This window comes from Lontra canadensis, unplaced genomic scaffold, assembly GCF_010015895.1.
Source record: "Lontra canadensis isolate GAN:19392208 unplaced genomic scaffold, GSC_riverotter_1.0 scaffold63, whole genome shotgun sequence".
NCBI classification, from domain to species: Eukaryota; Metazoa; Chordata; class Mammalia; order Carnivora; family Mustelidae; genus Lontra; species Lontra canadensis.
Window position 1 is genome coordinate 12,566,526 of NW_022631057.1, and position 17,181 is coordinate 12,583,706.

The window sequence follows — 17,181 nt, forward strand, 5'->3', positions numbered from 1 at the left end:
TTTCTTATGCCATACACTAAAAGAACCCCATTTAAAATAATATGAAAAACTGCAATTGGATTAAGAAACATGATTATACTTTATTTACAAATCTATCATGTATATGGCCCATAGGAAACATTAATATACTGTGTTAAAGATTAATTATTGTATTTGGGCTTTAAAACATTCTGTTCTCCCAGTTTACATTAAATCAGGAGACACCTGATTTTAGTCATTCTCTCTTAAAAATGACTTTAAATAATGTAAATTTGTTCAAAATGGAACATTTTAAACACATTTTGTTGATTTTGTTAATCCTGAAAAAAAGAATACCTGAAAAAACAGCACTTACCATAACATTCTGGTTTATGAGACCAACCGTCATTACCACACACTATGGAACCTGCACGCCCATCTCTGCTTTCAAATCCATCAAGGCATTCATAGTCCAATGTGTCATTGACTTTAAACCACTGGCTATTGCTTCTGATTCTGGCATTCTCCAATACTGGCATGTCACAAGATTCTAATGCATAATAGAATCCAAGGACAGTGTCATTAAGTCTCATCCCAAGGAGGTCAAAAAAGCTTTATCAGTTAGTATGTGCCAATAAATTAAGTATCCATATTAAAAGAATCTAATACCAGTGATAAATCATTGTCCTGAAAAAGTTACTCAAAATGAAAAAAATATGTTTCTACGCAGAGTTTTTCTTATCATTGTGAAAAATTTATTCTAAGAACACTTTTCTCATTTATACTTATGTGTTTATCCCATGTTTATAATAAAATAGGCCGTTACAGGTGTATCAATACTTTATCTAGCAAAGTGGAAGAGCATTTTGTGAATTAAGATGCCAAACTCATTAACAGTGTGACAAATAGGCCAGATTGGTTGATTCAAGATTAATTTTCAACAGTGCAAGTAATAAACATTCTATAAAACTGTACTTTACAACATAATAATTTCCAAAGCTCATAAGCTTATTTTCTTTCCCCAATATATTCCTAATGGCTGTGTATTCTTTTAAACTTACCAAGATTGAATAGAGAGATAACTCAACTTTTTAAAATTTGTTACAAGGAAGTAAAGTGTTAAAAGCGTCAATTTTTGCTAACACAGTAGTAGAATGATGTTAATAAAGGTTGTAAATAATTCATCTCAAATGTTATACTGTGTTATGTAGGCAGCTACCTTAAAGCTTTAAAAAAGAAAGCAAAGCTGTACTAGTGAAAAATGAGAGAGAGAGATTTTCTCTTCCATAATAAGAGTGTTTTAATGGATAACTGCAATTTAGTGTAAAATGAGTTCGATATGGGAAAAACTTTATCATTTTTTCCCCTGTGGCTAGTGCCCATAGTAAACATGGAAATGGAAAGAAATATGGAAATGAAAACAGTAGAAACGGACATTCAAATATCCACTTTAAGTGAATATGCTACATATCAGTTCAGAATATCACTGTGTAGCTTTGGAGGATAAGATAAACTGAGCAAATTGTTCTTAGAAAATCTTCATAAATATCTAGGGTCAGGGAAATCTTTCAACTCAACTGCATTTGGTACTATCTAGAAACATTTCTGTCTTTAATAAATAGATATTTATGCAGATTTCCTAAGGGAGAGGATTTTTTAGAAGTGGACTTACCCTGGATTATCAAACATGTAAATTCTATAGGTTAAATTAAAATTATGCACTATGGACCCAGGTCTTCACTTAAAAATGTAACTTTTAGGGGCACCTGGGAGGCTTAGTGGGTTAAAGCCTCTGCCTTTGGCTCAGGTCATGATCCCAGAGTCCTGGGATCGAGCCCCACATCAGGCTCTCTGCTCAGCAGGGAGCTTGCTTCCTCCTCTCTCTCTGCCTGCCTCTCTGTCTACTTGTGATCTCTGTCTGTCAAATAAATAAATAAAATCTTTAAAAAAATGTAACTTTTGTGTCTGGGAACAAAGAATGACATAAAGTTTAATCACCTTAAAACAGGTATAGTAGGCACAAGGATGTCAGCTAAAAATAAATGAGTTTATAGAAGAATACACATAAGCCTTGCTATCTAGTTTCCAAATCACAGGATGTTCTATTTTAATTAATTAATTAATTAAATAAGAGGAAGTTTTAAAGTGGAAGAAAACTTGAACTGAAAGATGGACTGATATGCCACCCTACAAGTGATTAATTTTAATAGTAAAATAATATAATTTTTATTTATCTTTTTAAATGAGAACCACGTCAGCCCTTGCCTGCAGAGAAGAATTAAGTTAAAGTAAACTTTTGCACAACAATCATCAGGATAATGAATATGAACATAAAATTACTCACTAATACATGTGGGTTGAGGAGACCATCCACTTTCCAGACATGTAATTGATCCTGACGTTTTACCATCTGGTGTTACATATCCTGATTTACACCGATATTTTGTTTCTTGATTCAAGGAATATGCAAATTCATATTCAGAAAAAAATCCATTTTCAATTGTTATCTCTGATTTTGAGCATTTTTCTGAAAGGGAGAAAGTATAAGGAAAAGATAAGCATGTAAATAAACATTTTTATGAATACTCAAATAATGTAACAATATAAAAAATAAGGAGTCATTTATAAATGAAAACCCAGAAAATCCAAACCACCCAAATTCTTGAGACAGAGAAAATAAGCTATGTGTTTCCAAAGGCATTAAATCCGGATAGTTCATTAAAAAAAAATTTTTTTTTGGGATAAAGCAGCAAAATTTAGAATACTCAGAATCCCTTCTAGGAAAATACTAGAAATTTGTCTAATGGGTCTGGAATCCTACAGCATGCCAGAATTACACTGGCAGCAGATCCTCTCCAGGAACTTGTTTTAAATATTGTGTATTTAGCATCTCTTTAGCAACCCCAGCATTCAGTTAACTAATTGAGATATCTCGATCAGGTATTGATCTCAGAGAATCTGCCACCGTAGCTACTACAATTCTGAGAATTTGAAGTGTTTGTCATCATAACTGTGTGCTTGAAACCACATGGATAAATGGAGTTTGATGACTATGACACAGATTAACACATTACATTCATTTATCGTCTAATACCAAAATGATGATCCTCAAATTATGTACAACTTCACTGGAAACAATAAAGAAGACTTCTGTCAGTTACCAGGTCTCTTCACAAAATTCAGCTTTATTTGTCGACTAGCCCATGGATAAAGAAGAAATCAAAGGAGAAGACATGGAGTATATATTTTTTCATAATTGGTAATTTTATTCCTTCACGTGGGACACCTAACACTCAGGATATGGAATTAAAGTATATAATTTTTTTTTTAAGACAAGCAGCACCTGTGTGGCTCAGTTGGTTGAGCATCTGACTCTTGTTCTCAGCTCAGGTCTTGATCTCAGCCTGTGAGTTCAAGCCCAGTGTTGGACTCCAAGCTGGGCACGGAGCTTACTTAAAAAAATAAATTAAAAAAGACATTAAGTCTTTTCAATTGAATGATAAAAAACCATTTTAAATAACATTTTGTGAGATGGTACTAAAGTAGTGCTGAGAGGGAAATTTTACCATTATATAACTATGATAGAAAAGAGTAGACAGCATATTGACTCATTGTTTCTGCTTTAAGAAATTAGAAAAAAAAAAACCAAAGAGAACCCAACGTACACATAAATTTGAAAATACAGACTGTTTTTAGAGAGATGGTGGAATAGGGTGCTTTATTATTTTCTATTTGATTTATTTCTGCTCTAATTTTTATTATTTCCTCCCTCTAATTTTGGGCTTATTTTGTTTTTCCTTTGTTTCTTGAGGTATAAAGTTGGGTTGTTTATATAAGATCTTCTATTTTAATGTAGGCATTTGTCATTAAAAACTTCCCTCTTCTCATTGCTTTCGCAGCATTTCTAAATTTTGTTACATTGTGTTTTTATTTTCATTTGTCTCAATATTTTTTTAAAAAAAGATTTTATTTACGTATTTGATAGAGAGAGGAGACACAGCCAGAGAGGGAACACAAGCAAGGGGAGTGAGAGAGGGAGAAGCAAGCTCCCCACTGAGCAAGGAGCCCAATGTGGGACTCGATCCCAGGACCTTGGGTTCATGACCCGAGCCAAAGGTAGATTCTTAACAACTGAGCCACCCAGGCATCCTTTGTCTCAAGATATTTTAAAAAATTCTCTTGCACTTTCTTCTTTGACCCCATTGATGTTTGAGAGTGTGCTGTTTTCTTTCCATTTGTGAATTTTTCCATTCTTTTTTCTGTTACTGATTTCTAGTTTTACTCCACTGTGGTTGAAAAAGATACTGTATAGAATCTTTCATGTGCAGTTGAAGAGAATGCACTCTTCCACTATTGGGTGGAAAATTCCATATATATCTATTAGGTCCATTTTGTTTATACTGTTGTTCAAATCTAGAACTTCTTTCTTGAATTTCTGTCTGGGTGTGCTATCTATTATTCAAAGTGGGGTATTGAAATCTCCTAATATTATTGTGTTGCTATCAATCTCCTTTTTAGATCTGTCAATATTTGCTTTACATATTTAGGAGTTCCAATGTTGCATCCACAATGTTGAAAATTGCCATGTTGAAATAGCTACATCTTCCAGTTTAGATGTAAAGTCAATTTTTAACTTTTTAAAAAAAGATTTATTTATTTATTTATTTGGCAGACAGAAATCACAAGTAGGCAGAGAGGCAGGCAGAGAGAGAGAGGAGGAAGCAGGCCCCCTCTGAGCAGAGAGCCTGATGTGGGGCTCGATCCCAGTGTTGGGTTCCCCAGTGTTGGGTCCCCCAATAATGGGTCCATGATTAAAGGAGTGAGATTGATACAAAGTGAAAGTCAAGCAAAGCTTTATTTCACGCCAAGCATCGAGAATCAAACTGACCATTCGGGACAGTCTCTTACAGAGAGGGCGACTCCTCCCTGCCTCACAGACTAACTTTTATAGAGCAAAGGCCATGTGGTTGAGCCTGGCCACACACATGTGGCCAAAGAGATTGCAATACACAGAGAAAGCTGCACAGTCATGCTAGGTCACACATGTGGCCAATTGAACTACAATTCACCCCATAGTAGCTATTTGAACTAGCCTATCACCTTAGTCAGAATGGGTGCCCAAAAGGCACCCAAAGGGCAGGGCCCATACTCCTTGGTAGCTAGGGGACAGTATGCTTCCCCACTGATTGGATGTCTCCACCTGACCTGACTCATCCTTGTATTTGGGCTTTGTTACCTGGGACTGGTTTCCTGGACTTGCTTTTAAGTGTGTCCCCCTGGGGGGGAGCAGGGTCAATTTAGGTTTTACTGCATAAACAACAAAATGGCAGTTCAACCGGGGTGAGGCTGCTCTGGCTGAATAGGCCCTTACACCAGGACCCCGGGACCATGACCCAAACTGAAGGCAGAGGCTCTAACTCACTGAGCCACCCAGGTGCCCCAATTTTAAATTTTTCTGATAGAAGTATAGCCACTCCAACTTTCTTTGGTTGCCATTTACATGAAATACCTTCTTCCATTCCTTTGCTTGTAACCTATTGTGTCTTTAAATCTAAGTGAGTTCTTGTTTTTTACTTGTTCAGGTACTGTATTCCTATTAATAGGTAAGTTTAATCCATTTACATTTAAAGCAATTATTGATAGGTGAACACTCACTAGTTACCTTTGGCTAATTGTCTTCTGTTTTGCAATTGTTTTTTTCAATATCTTCCACTTTTGATGACTTCCTTTGCCTTATAGTTACTTACTCTTTCTTATCTCCTTATCTTTTTTGTGTCTATTATAGGTTTTCCTTCCTACTTTGTTGAAATATAATTGAAAAAATTGTATATATAAAGTGTACAATAAGATGATTTGATACACATATACATTTGGATATGATTTTAAAAATCGCATTAATCACCTCACATACTTATTATTATTATTATTATTTTGTAGCTGGAATGCTTAATATCTACTCTTTTAGCAAATTTCAGCTATGCAATACATTATTACTAACTACAGTCATCATACTGTACCTTAGATCTTCAGAATTATTCATCTTATAACTGAAGGCTTACAGCCTTGGACAAGCATCTCATTTCCCTCATCTTCAAGCCCCTGATAATTACCCTTCCACTCTCTGCTTCTATGATTTTGACCTTTTCTTTCTTCTTTTTTTATTTTATCTACAAGTTTAATCATGAAGTATTTGTCTATCTCTGGCTTATTACGTTTAACATATTGTCCTCTAAGTTCGACCATGTTGTTGTAAATAGCAAGATGCTCTTTTATCTCATAGTTGAATAATATTCCATTGTACATATATATATCCATATATCACATCTTCCTTATCCATTAAACAGCAATGGACACTTAGGTTGTTTCTATATGTTGGCTATTGTGAATAAAGATATAATAAACACAAGGGCACAGATATTTCTTCAAGACACTGATTTCATTTCCTTCAGATATATACCCAGAGATGAGAATGCTGTATTATATGGCAGTTCTATTAACTTCTTGGGGAATTCCATACCGTTTTCCATATGCCTATAACATATTGCATTCCTACACAAAGTATACAAGTATTCCCTTTACTCCACATTCTCACATAACATTTGTTATCTCTTGTCTTTTTGGTAAAAGCCATTTTAACAGGTATGAGGTGATAGTTCATTGTGGTTTTGATCTCAATATGTGGTTTTGATACACACACACACACACACACACACGCACACACACACACATATACTCAGATCTATGGTTTGCAAATATTTTCTCCCATTCCATGGGTTGCCTTTTCATTTTTTTGATTTGCCGAGTAGAAACTTTTTCATTTGATATAGCTTTATTTATTTCAGCTTTGCTGTCTGTGCTTTGATATCATGTCCAAAAAATATCATTGCCAAGACCAATGTCAAGAAGATATGTATCTTCTAGGACTTCTATAGTTTCAAGTCATGTTTGAGTCTTTAATTCATCTAGAGTTCATTTTCATTAGTGTTTTAATATTGTGTTTTCTTTCTTTCTTTTTTTTCTTTGGCTTATGGATATCCAGCTTTCCCAAAACGATTTACTGAAGATACTACTTTCTTCATGTGTGTTCTTGGCTCTCTTATCAAATTTTAATTAAGGATATATCTGTGAATTTATTTCTGGCTTCTATTTTTATTCTGTTAATCAGCCAATAAGATATCATTTTCATTTAAATCACTTTATAATATAGTTTGAAATTAGGAAGCATAATGCTTTCAGCTTTGCTCTTCATTTTCTTCAGCTTAGCTCTTTGTTCTCAAGATTGCTTTGGCTCTTTGGGAGTCTTTGTGGTTCCATGTAAATTTTAGGATTATTTTTCTACTTCTGTGAAAAATGCCAGTGCTATCTTGACAAGAATTGTGTCTATTAATAGCTTTGGGTAGTATGCATATTTTAACAATATTAATTCTTCCAATCCATGAACATAGACTATCTTTCCATTTATTTATATCTTCTTCAACTTATTTTATCATTGTCTTATTGTTTTCAGGATACAAGTCTTTCATCTCTTTAGACAGATTTATTCCTAGGTATCTTATTATTTTTATGTTATTGTAAACAGTGCTTTTTTTTTTTTTTTAAAGATTTTATTTATTTATTTGACAGAGAGAAAGAGATCACAAGTAGGCAGAGAGGCAGGCAGAGAGAGAGGAGGAAGCAGGCTCCCTGCTGAGCAGAGAGCCCGATGTGGGGTTCAATCCCATGACCCTGGGATCATGACCTGAGCCGAAGGCAGAGGCTTTTACCTACTGGGCCACCCAGGTGCCCCGTAAATGGTACTGTTTTTAAAATTTCTTTCTGATAGTTCATTATTCGTTACACAACAGATTTTTGGTATTGATTTTGTATCCTGCAAATTTATTGACTTCATTTATTAATTCTAACTTTTTCTTTTTTTGGTGGAATCTTTGGGTTTTCTCTATATATGTCATCTACAAACAGAAATAATTCTACTTCTTTATTTTTTACTTGGATATCTTTCATTTCCCTTTGTTCTACAGTGGTGAAAGTGTGTATCCTTGTTTTCTCCCTTATCCTTGAGAAAAAGCTTTCAGCTTTTCACCATTAAATATGATGTTAGTTATAGGCTTCTTATTTATGGACTTTATTATGTTGAGGTACATTTCTTCAATATCTAATTGTTGAGAGTTTTTATCATAAATGGATTGTGAATTGTGTCAAATGCTTTTTCTTCTTCTATTGGGATGACTATATGATTTTAATCCTTTGTATTGTTAATAGGGTTTGTGATACTGATTTTCATCTGTTGAACTATCCTTAAGGTCCATGGATAAACCCAACTTTATTATGGTGTATGAATCTTTCAATATGCTGTTGAATTCAGTTTGCTAATATTTTGTTGAGCATTTCTGTATCTGTGTTTATCAGTGATACTACCTATAATTTTTTTTTCTTTCAGTGTCCTCATCTAACTTTGGAATTAAAGTAATTCTTTATAAAGTAATTAAAGTAATGCTGATCTTGTAAAATAGTTTTGGAAGTGCCCTTTGCCCTCAAATTTTTGGAATGGTTTGAGAAGAATTGGTATTAATTTTTTAAATTACAATAAAAACTTTGATTCTGGAACTTTTCTTTGCAGAGATATTTCAAATTAATGATTTAGACTTGTTCCTTGTTATTGGTTTGTTCAGATTTTCTATTTCTTAATGATTTGTTTTGGCAAGTTTTGAATTTCTAGGAATTTATCCATTTCTTCTATGTTATCTAACTTATTGGTAAGTAATTGTTTATTGTTGTCTCTTATGAACATTTGTATTTCTGTGGCATCAGTCGACTATCTCCACTTACATTTCTCATTGTGTTTTATTTGATCTTCTCTTTTTTCTTAATCAGATTTAAATTTGTCAATTTTGTTTATCTTTTTAATTTTGTTGATTATTTTTTGGTCTTTATTTCACAAATTTCTTCTTTGATTTCTATTATTTCCTTGCTTGTGCTAATTTTAGGCTTAGCACAATGTATTCAAAATGTATGTTGGATTGAGTTTGTTAATATCTTGTTATGGATTTTTGTGTCCATGTGACATTTTTGTGTCTTTTGTGTCATCAAAAATATTGACCTCTAGTTCTCTTTTTTGTGGTGTCTTTATTTGGTTTTGGTATCAGGGTAGTGCTGGCCTCATAAAATGGATTTGGAAGCTTTCCTTCCTTTTTTATTTTTTGGAATAATTTTAGAAGAATAGGTGTTAACTTTTCCCTAAATATTTGGTAGAGGGGTGCTTGGTTGACTCGTCAGTTAAGCATCCGACTCTTGATTTCAGCTCAGGTCATGATCTCCGTGTCATGAGATCCAGCTGTGTATCAGGCTCTGAGCTCAGCAGGGAGTCTGCTTGGATTTCCTCTGAGTTCCCCTCTGCCCTTCCATCCCCACCCACTCTCAAAACATAAAAGTAAATCTTAAAAGAAAATGTTTGGTTAGTTCATCTGTGAAGCCATCTGATCTTGGACTTTTGTTTATTGGGCTTTTTGTTTACTGATTCAATTTTTTTTTTCTGCTGGTAATTGGTTGGCTCAAATGTTCTGTTTCTTCCTGTTTCAATCTTGGTTTATAGGTTTATATTTCTGAGAATTTAGTAATTTCTTCTAGGTTGTCCAATTTGTTAGCATGTGGTTTTTCAGAATATTCTCTTATAATCATTTGTGTTTTTGTGGTATTGGTTTTATTTCTCCCCTCTCATTTGTGATTTTATTTATTTGGTTCCTTTTTCTTTTTGATAACTATGACTAGGGGTTTATCAAATTTATTAATTTTTTCAAAAAATGAGTTCCTGGTTTCACATTCTCTTCTATTGTTTTTCTAGTTTCTGCATCATTTATTTCTGCTCTAATCTTTATTATTTCCTTCCTTCTGCTGGTTTTAGGTTTTGTTTCTTGTTGTTTTCCCAGCTCCTTTAGGTGTAAGTTTAGATTGTTTAGTTGACATTTTTCTTGCTTCTTGAACTAGGCCTGTATTGGTATAAACTTTCCCCTTGGAACCAGTTTTGCTGAATCCCAAATGTTTTGAACTGTTGCATTTTCATTTTCATTTGTTTCCATGTACTTTTTAATTTCTTCTTTTATTTCCTTGGACCCATTCAATTTTTAGTAGCATATTACTTAACCTCCATGTATTTGTGGACTTTTGGTTTTTTTTTCTTGTGGTTGATATCTAGTTTCATACTATTGTGGTCAGAAAAGATGCATGGTATGACTTTGATCTTTTTGAATCTGCTCAGGTTTCTTTTGTGGTCTAATATGTGTCCTATTCTATGTGCACTTGAAAAGAGTGTGTATTCTGATGTTTTATGATAGAATGTTCTGAATGTATAAATCAATCTGGTTCAGTGTGTCATTCAAAGTCATTGTTTCCTTGTTGGTTTTCTATTTAGATGATCTGTCCATTGATGTAAGTGGGGTGTTAAAGTCCCCTACTATTATTGTATTATTATTGATTAGTTTCTTTATGTTTGTTATTAACAGTTTTATGTATTTGGGAGCTCCCACGTCAGTTGCATAAATATTTACCATTGTTGTATCTTCTTGTTGTATTATCCCCTCTATCATTATATGTTGTCCTTCTTTGTCTTTTGTTACAGTCTTTGTTTCAACATCTATTTTGTCCAATATAAGCATTGATACCCCAGCTTTCTTTTGACACCCATTTGCAATGATAAATATTCTCCATATCCTCAGATTCAATCTTCAGGAGACTTTTGTTCCAAAATGAGTTTTGTAGGCAGCATATAGATGGGTCTTGTTTTATTTATTCAGTCAACTTATGTCTTGATTGGAGCATTTAGCCCATTTCTGTTCAAAGTAATTATTCCCATTCAAAGTATTTATTGCCATTTTATTACCTGTCTTGTGGTTGTTTCTGAAGATTTTCTATGATCCTTTCTTGTCTTTCTCTCTTTTTTGGTTTACTGGTTTTCTTTAGTGACATATTAGATTTCTTTCCCTTTATTCTCTGTATATTTATTAGTGGTTTTTGGTTTGTGGTTACCATTAGGTTTGTATGTAACATATTCTGCACATAGCAATCTATATTAAGTTGATGGTCATTTAAGTTTGAACCCATTCTTACTCCTCTCTTTCCCAGGTATATGGTGTCATATTTTATATCCTTTTATTTTTTGAATTCGTTGACTGATTTTTTTTTACATAAATATTCATTTTTATTGCTTTGTATTACCTATGTTCATACTGTCACTTTGCTGTCTTCTCACTTGGAGTTCCCTTTAATATTTCTAGCATGGCTGGTTTAGTGATCATGAACTCCATTAATTTTTGATTGTCTGGGAAATTATGTTTCCTTCTATTCTGAATAATGGGCTTTCTGGTTAGAATATTCCGGGCTGCAGATTTTTTGCATTCAGGACTTTGAATTTATCATGCCACTCTCTTCTGACTTGGAAAATTTCTGCTGAAAATCCATGGTAGCCTTTTGGGTTTTCCCTTATATGTTACTGTCTTTTTGTTTGTTTTGTTTTGTTTTGTTTTGTTTTTGTCTTGCTGCTTTAAAAATTTTTTCTATATAACTATGCTTTGCCAATTTAATTATAATATGTCTTGGTATGGGTCTGCTTTTGTCAATTTTGGGGGGTTCTCAATGCCTCCTGTATCTGGATATCAGTTTCCTCCCCAAGACAATGGACGTTTTCTGCTATAATTTCTTCAAATAAATTTTCTGCCCCCCTTTTCCTCTATTTTTCTTCTGGGAATCCTATAATATGAGTGTTGTTTTGTTTGATACAGTCACTGAGTTCCCTATGTCTATTTTTATTTTGCATAATTCTTTTTTCTTTCTTTTGTTCAGTGTGATTAATTTCTGTTACTGTCTTCTAAGTCATTAATTCATTCCTCTGATTCTTCCAGTGTGCTGTTCATTCCATCAAGTGTGTTTCTCATTTTGTTTATTGAGCCCTTGTTCTCTGCTATGTTATTCTTTATCTTTGGGTTAAAGTTCTCACTCAGGTCTTTGACTTTTTTCACAAGTCCAGTGAGTATCTTTATAATCATTACTTTAAATGATCTATCAAGCATATTGCTAATATATATTTTACTTACATTTCTGGCTGGGGTGTTGTATTGTCCCTTTATTTGGGACAAATTCTTCTGTTTTTTTTTTTTTTTTAATTTTTCTAAATTTCTGTGCATACTTCTTTTTTCAGAAAGTCAGCTACTTCTCCTGTTCTTGAGGCTAGTGGCCTTATGAAAAAGAGGTTCTATAGTGCCCTGCAGTGTTGTGGCCCTTGTGTCCCAGGGCCTGACACTTCAGGGTGTTCTCCAATGTGTGCTGTATGCACACTGCTGTTGTGCCCTGACTGCTTTATCCTTTAGGCCAGTCATCTGCAGAGGCCCTCTTTCCATATTGTGGTTAGTATTTGGTCCCTGACCTGACTGTGGTGAGTTTTAACTAGGTGTTTGTGGTCTGCTTGCGAAATGAGACCTCTTATCACCATTCCTGGAATCAAGGGTCTCCAAACTCCCAGGCTGGGAGATGTGGTGGGGGCAGGGGTTTGGGTTGGTCTCCCGAGGGAGGAGTCTGGCTGCTCAGGGACTGAGGCCACATGACTGGAAGTGTGTTTCCATTGGAGCACAGGGAGTTGGGACTTGGTGCAAACAAGTTAGGTAGTGAGTGCTGGCCCTGTGCTGGTTCCCACAGGTGGCTCTGTGTTTATGTTGAAGGGTCGGGGTGGGGGGAAGGCACCTGCTAGTTCCTTTGTTCCCAAAGGGGTTTCTCTGGAGAAAATGCCTTTTTGCAACACACTCCTCACTGTGTGCTCCGGGTGCTTTTCAGATTGCTCTTTCCAGCTGTATGTTCTCATGCTGTTTGTTATCTTTTCTCCAAGTCCCAATGCCCATTGAGCTGTCCCAGAGCGAAACACAGTGACCTTTAAGACCCTAGCCTTTAAATCCCACTGGTTATAAGAATTATGAAATTTGGGCTCTCTCACTTTCCAAGACAATTGCCATGGTGATTCATTTCCCCAGGTGCTGCCTTGTGTGTTAATCTGTCCCTTGCCTTCCTCTGTGACCATGGCTTTCTCCCTACCTCAGTGGCCACAATCCATTCCTTTCAAACTGTGTCTCTGTACATCTTACTTCATCAATGTGGTCTCTCCATGACCTTTAGTTGTCTGCCAGTCTTCAGGTTGATTTCTGGGGTATTTAGGGTGATTTAATGATTATCTAAGTGTATTTATGGGATGAGGGAAGCCTAGGATCCTCCTACTCCACTGCCATCTCCTTCCCTCCACTGCTGGTGTCACTTTATTATTACCGGCATCTTTGTGTTTCTTTTACTGTTTTCTTGACTAATACCTATCAGTTAACATTTATTTTGCTATATATGTATCAAGAAATTTGTATATCCATTCATACATACTTGGAAAAAATAAGGATAAGTATATGCGTTGGCAGAAATTAGAAAGTTGATAAAAACATTTTGCTACAGTTAATGGAAATGTGGGTTAGAAAACCATAAATATACTGGGATCTCAGCCCATGTACTTACTGAGAGAAATGCATTCGGGAGGAGGGAACCAGTCATTCTCTGTACATGTCATTATAGTCTGCCCGTCTTGAAGACTGTAACCAGAATTACATTTAACTCTCACAGATTCACCTTGGGAATATTTTACTGCATAACTTGGATAATCTCCATTTTTCAAATAATTGAAAATACATTGTCCTAAAAATCATAAAACCCATAAAAACATTTAAAATAATAAGTTAAAAACTATTTGTACAATATTTAAGCTATAACATCTAAGCATCGAAAAATAACATGCAGCTCAAGAAAAACTAAAGCTACTATCAAATGTGTAAAAAGATAAAATCAATATTTGATATTATTTATCTTCAGTTTTTATAATTAAAATGTGTATGAATGATATGGGTGTTTTTGAAAAGCTTCTATCTTTATCTGTAAAGTGATTTTTATGAAGAGCTCCTTATAAAAAGAAAAACATGTATGGGTCTTTTTGCTCATAAAACTCATCCTTTGGCCTTATTTTGTCATACAAGGCTTAATGGTACTCACTTATACATTTTTCTCCCTCTACTATTTGAAATATTTACAGATACACAATTGGAAAAAGGTTTACTTACTCTGGCATGGTTTTTCTGGGTCCCATCCTTTCTGTGTGCAAGTAATGGATCCCCAACTATATTTTGAAGGAGTCACAAAATTGGTATCACAGGTATAGTAAAAATATGTTCCTAACCCTGCTGGAAAGGGTGATATAAATGTATATCCCAAGCGTAACTGTCCATGGTTTATTTCTGGAACATCACAGGTCTTCGCTTGCAATACAAAGAAAAGAAACAAAAACAGTATAAATAATGTTTTACCTTAATAAAAAAATCAAAGTGGCTGCACCAATTTGCATTCCCATCAACAGTGTAAAATGGTTCCCGTTTCTCTACATTTTCTCTAACACTTGTTGTCTACTGGGTATTTACCCCAAAGATAGAGATGTAGTGAAAAGAAGGGCTATCTGTACCCCAATGTTCATAGCAGCAATGGCCATAGTCGCCAAACTGTGGAAAGAGCCAAGATGCCCTTCCACAGATGAATGGATAAAGAAGATATGGTCCATACGTGCAATGGAATATTATGCCTCCATCAGAAAAGATGAATACCCAACTTTTGTTTCAAGATGGTTGGGACTGGAGGAGATTATGTTGATGAAATAAGTCAAGCAGAGAGAGTTAATTATCATATGGTCTCACTTACTTGTGGAGCATAAGGAATAACATGGAGGACATTGGGAGTAGGAAAGGAGAAGGGGGTTGGGAGAAATCGGAGGGGGATATGAACCATGAGAGACTGTGGACTCTGAGAAACAAACTGAAGTTTTTGGAGGGGTGGGGGTTGGGAGGTTGGGCCAGCCTGGTGATGGGTATTGGAGAGAGCACGGATTGCATGGAGCACTGGGTGTGGTGCATAAAAAATGAATCTTGGAACATTGAAAAAATAAAGTTTAAATAAAAAAAAAACTTAATCTCTTGAAACAAACTGAGGATTGCTGGGAGGTGGGGGGTTGGGATACAGTAGCTGGGTTATAGACACTGGGGACGGTTTGTGCTATGGTGAGTGCTGTGAAATGTGTAAGCCTGATAATTCACAGACCTGTACCCCTGGAGCAAATAATACATTATATGTTAATAAAAAAAAAACTTATGATGTACTAAAAAAATATATGAATTTCATGTAAATGTAAAAATAAATTAAAAATTAAAAAAATTGTTTCATTGGTGAATTATATCCTCTTATTAGTATAATTTCACTCATGGCAACAGGATTTCTAGGACAAGAAAAGTTGCAAAATTCAGAAGACAGGGATATGTGATGAAGTTATTGTTAATGAAGTTAAAATTATATCTTGTGTGTGATACGATATATAAACTTGTAGGAAGACTCTTTTTTAAAAATATTTTTTAAGATTTTATTTATTTGATAGACAGAGATTACAAGCAGGCAGAGAGAGAGGAGGAATCAGGCTTCCCACTGAGCAGAGAGCCCAATGTGGGTCTCAATTCCAGGACCCTGGGATCACGACCTGGGCTGAAGGCAGAGGTTTTAACCCACTGAGCCACCAAGGTGCCCCTGTACGGAGACTCTTGAGGAATAAGACAGTACAGACCTATTTAATGAATTCTCCTTGAGTATGTATATCCTAGCCCTGATTGATTAAATGAGCATCTTGGTTGAGAGGTGAAAATATTGATTTTATTGTCCAGATCATCTATCTTCTTTTCCATTCTTTTCTGTTCTCAACGGAAATCAGAGTCCTGCCTTTCTTCTCAAACCAAGTCAATGTAGGGAGATAGTGGTTTTTTTTTTTTTTTTTGTAAGTTAACATTCATTAACTTATTTTTCTATTTATTGTAAATGGTGTAAGAAATACAGAGAAACACAAAAATTTTCCATTTGCCACATTATACAGAAAAATAATGCCTGAAACCTGTCATTGAGGCAAGTTTTCCTCTTTTTATTTAATCAGAGAAATGGAGTAAAATATTTCTTTTTTTAAAAAAAGTATTATTTATTTATTTGACAGAGACTGAGAGATCACAAGTAGGCAGAGAGTAGGGGAGCAGACTCCACGCTAAGCAGAGAGCCTGATGCGGGGCTTGATCCCAGGACCCTAAGACCATGACCTAAGCTGCAGGCAGAGGCTTAACTCACTGAGCCACCCAGGTGCCCCTAAAAATATTTCTTAATATCTAAATAGTTAATTAAGATTATAGTAAGAATTTGATTGTTATTACTAATCTTAATTGGTGAATGAGATATTTTAAAATGTCATACATATGTCATAATATATATGACATATATCAGACATATAACATAGTTAAAAATGTCATACAGAATATGTCATATTATATGTTGTATATTAGACACATATATTACATATATATCATATATAATGTGACACACATGGCATAGTATATATATATAGTGTATGTGAGGTGTTTAAAATGTCCTAATTACATAGTATGTCATATATACCATATATAGGAGATGTTTTCAAACATGTCATATGTCATAATATGTATATTTTAGGAGAAAAGTGAATATTTGATGCCACGATAGTTTGGTTCTTTTAAAACACAATAAAAATGTCCTATTTTTATTGAGGTATAATATAATTGTATTTTATTGAGTTATTCTTATTTATTGAATATTTCTTACATATATGTTTAAGTGTTCTGTTGTTTATAAGACATTTATGTATAATATTTTCAAGAAAAATTTTCCCTTTTTGTTGGATGATTTAGAGATAATCTAGTACTTTTAATACCAGAGTAAGATTAGTTTTTTTTTTTCCATAAAATGATTTGATTACAAGGAATCTTGACCAACACATGAACAAAGTTTCCAACACACACACACAAAGTATTCATTATCATCTTTATATACTTAAGTTCACTGATCCATTTTCTTTTTTGTTTGATTAGAGAAATTTTCCAGTAGTTTCTGTAGACTTATTATTTGGATTATAGACTTTGAATCCTTTGCATATACTAATGTTTTTCTTTAATAAAGATTTTTAAAAAGATTTTATTATTTATTTGAGAGAGAAAGAGAGAGAGCATAATGGGGGTGGATGGACACAGAGAAAAGCAGACTCCCTGCTGAGCAGGAACTAGGGATCATGACCTGAGCCAAAGGCAGAGGGTTAACCAACTGAGCCAT

General features: G+C 34.4%; 1 protein-coding gene across 1 annotated transcript in view; it reads right to left on the bottom strand.

Moving 5' to 3' along the window:
• The window catches only part of CFH (complement factor H), a 71,840-nt gene that overhangs the window by 21,118 nt on the left and 33,541 nt on the right, over nucleotides 1–17,181 (bottom strand). The window contains exons 8-11 of the mRNA XM_032878497.1: nucleotides 14,088–14,282; nucleotides 13,492–13,668; nucleotides 2,303–2,485; nucleotides 335–508 (exon numbers count right to left, since the gene is read on the bottom strand). Of these exons, the coding sequence (XP_032734388.1) occupies nucleotides 335–508; nucleotides 2,303–2,485; nucleotides 13,492–13,668; nucleotides 14,088–14,282 (729 nt within the window). The remainder of the gene's footprint in view (nucleotides 1–334; nucleotides 509–2,302; nucleotides 2,486–13,491; nucleotides 13,669–14,087; nucleotides 14,283–17,181) is intronic.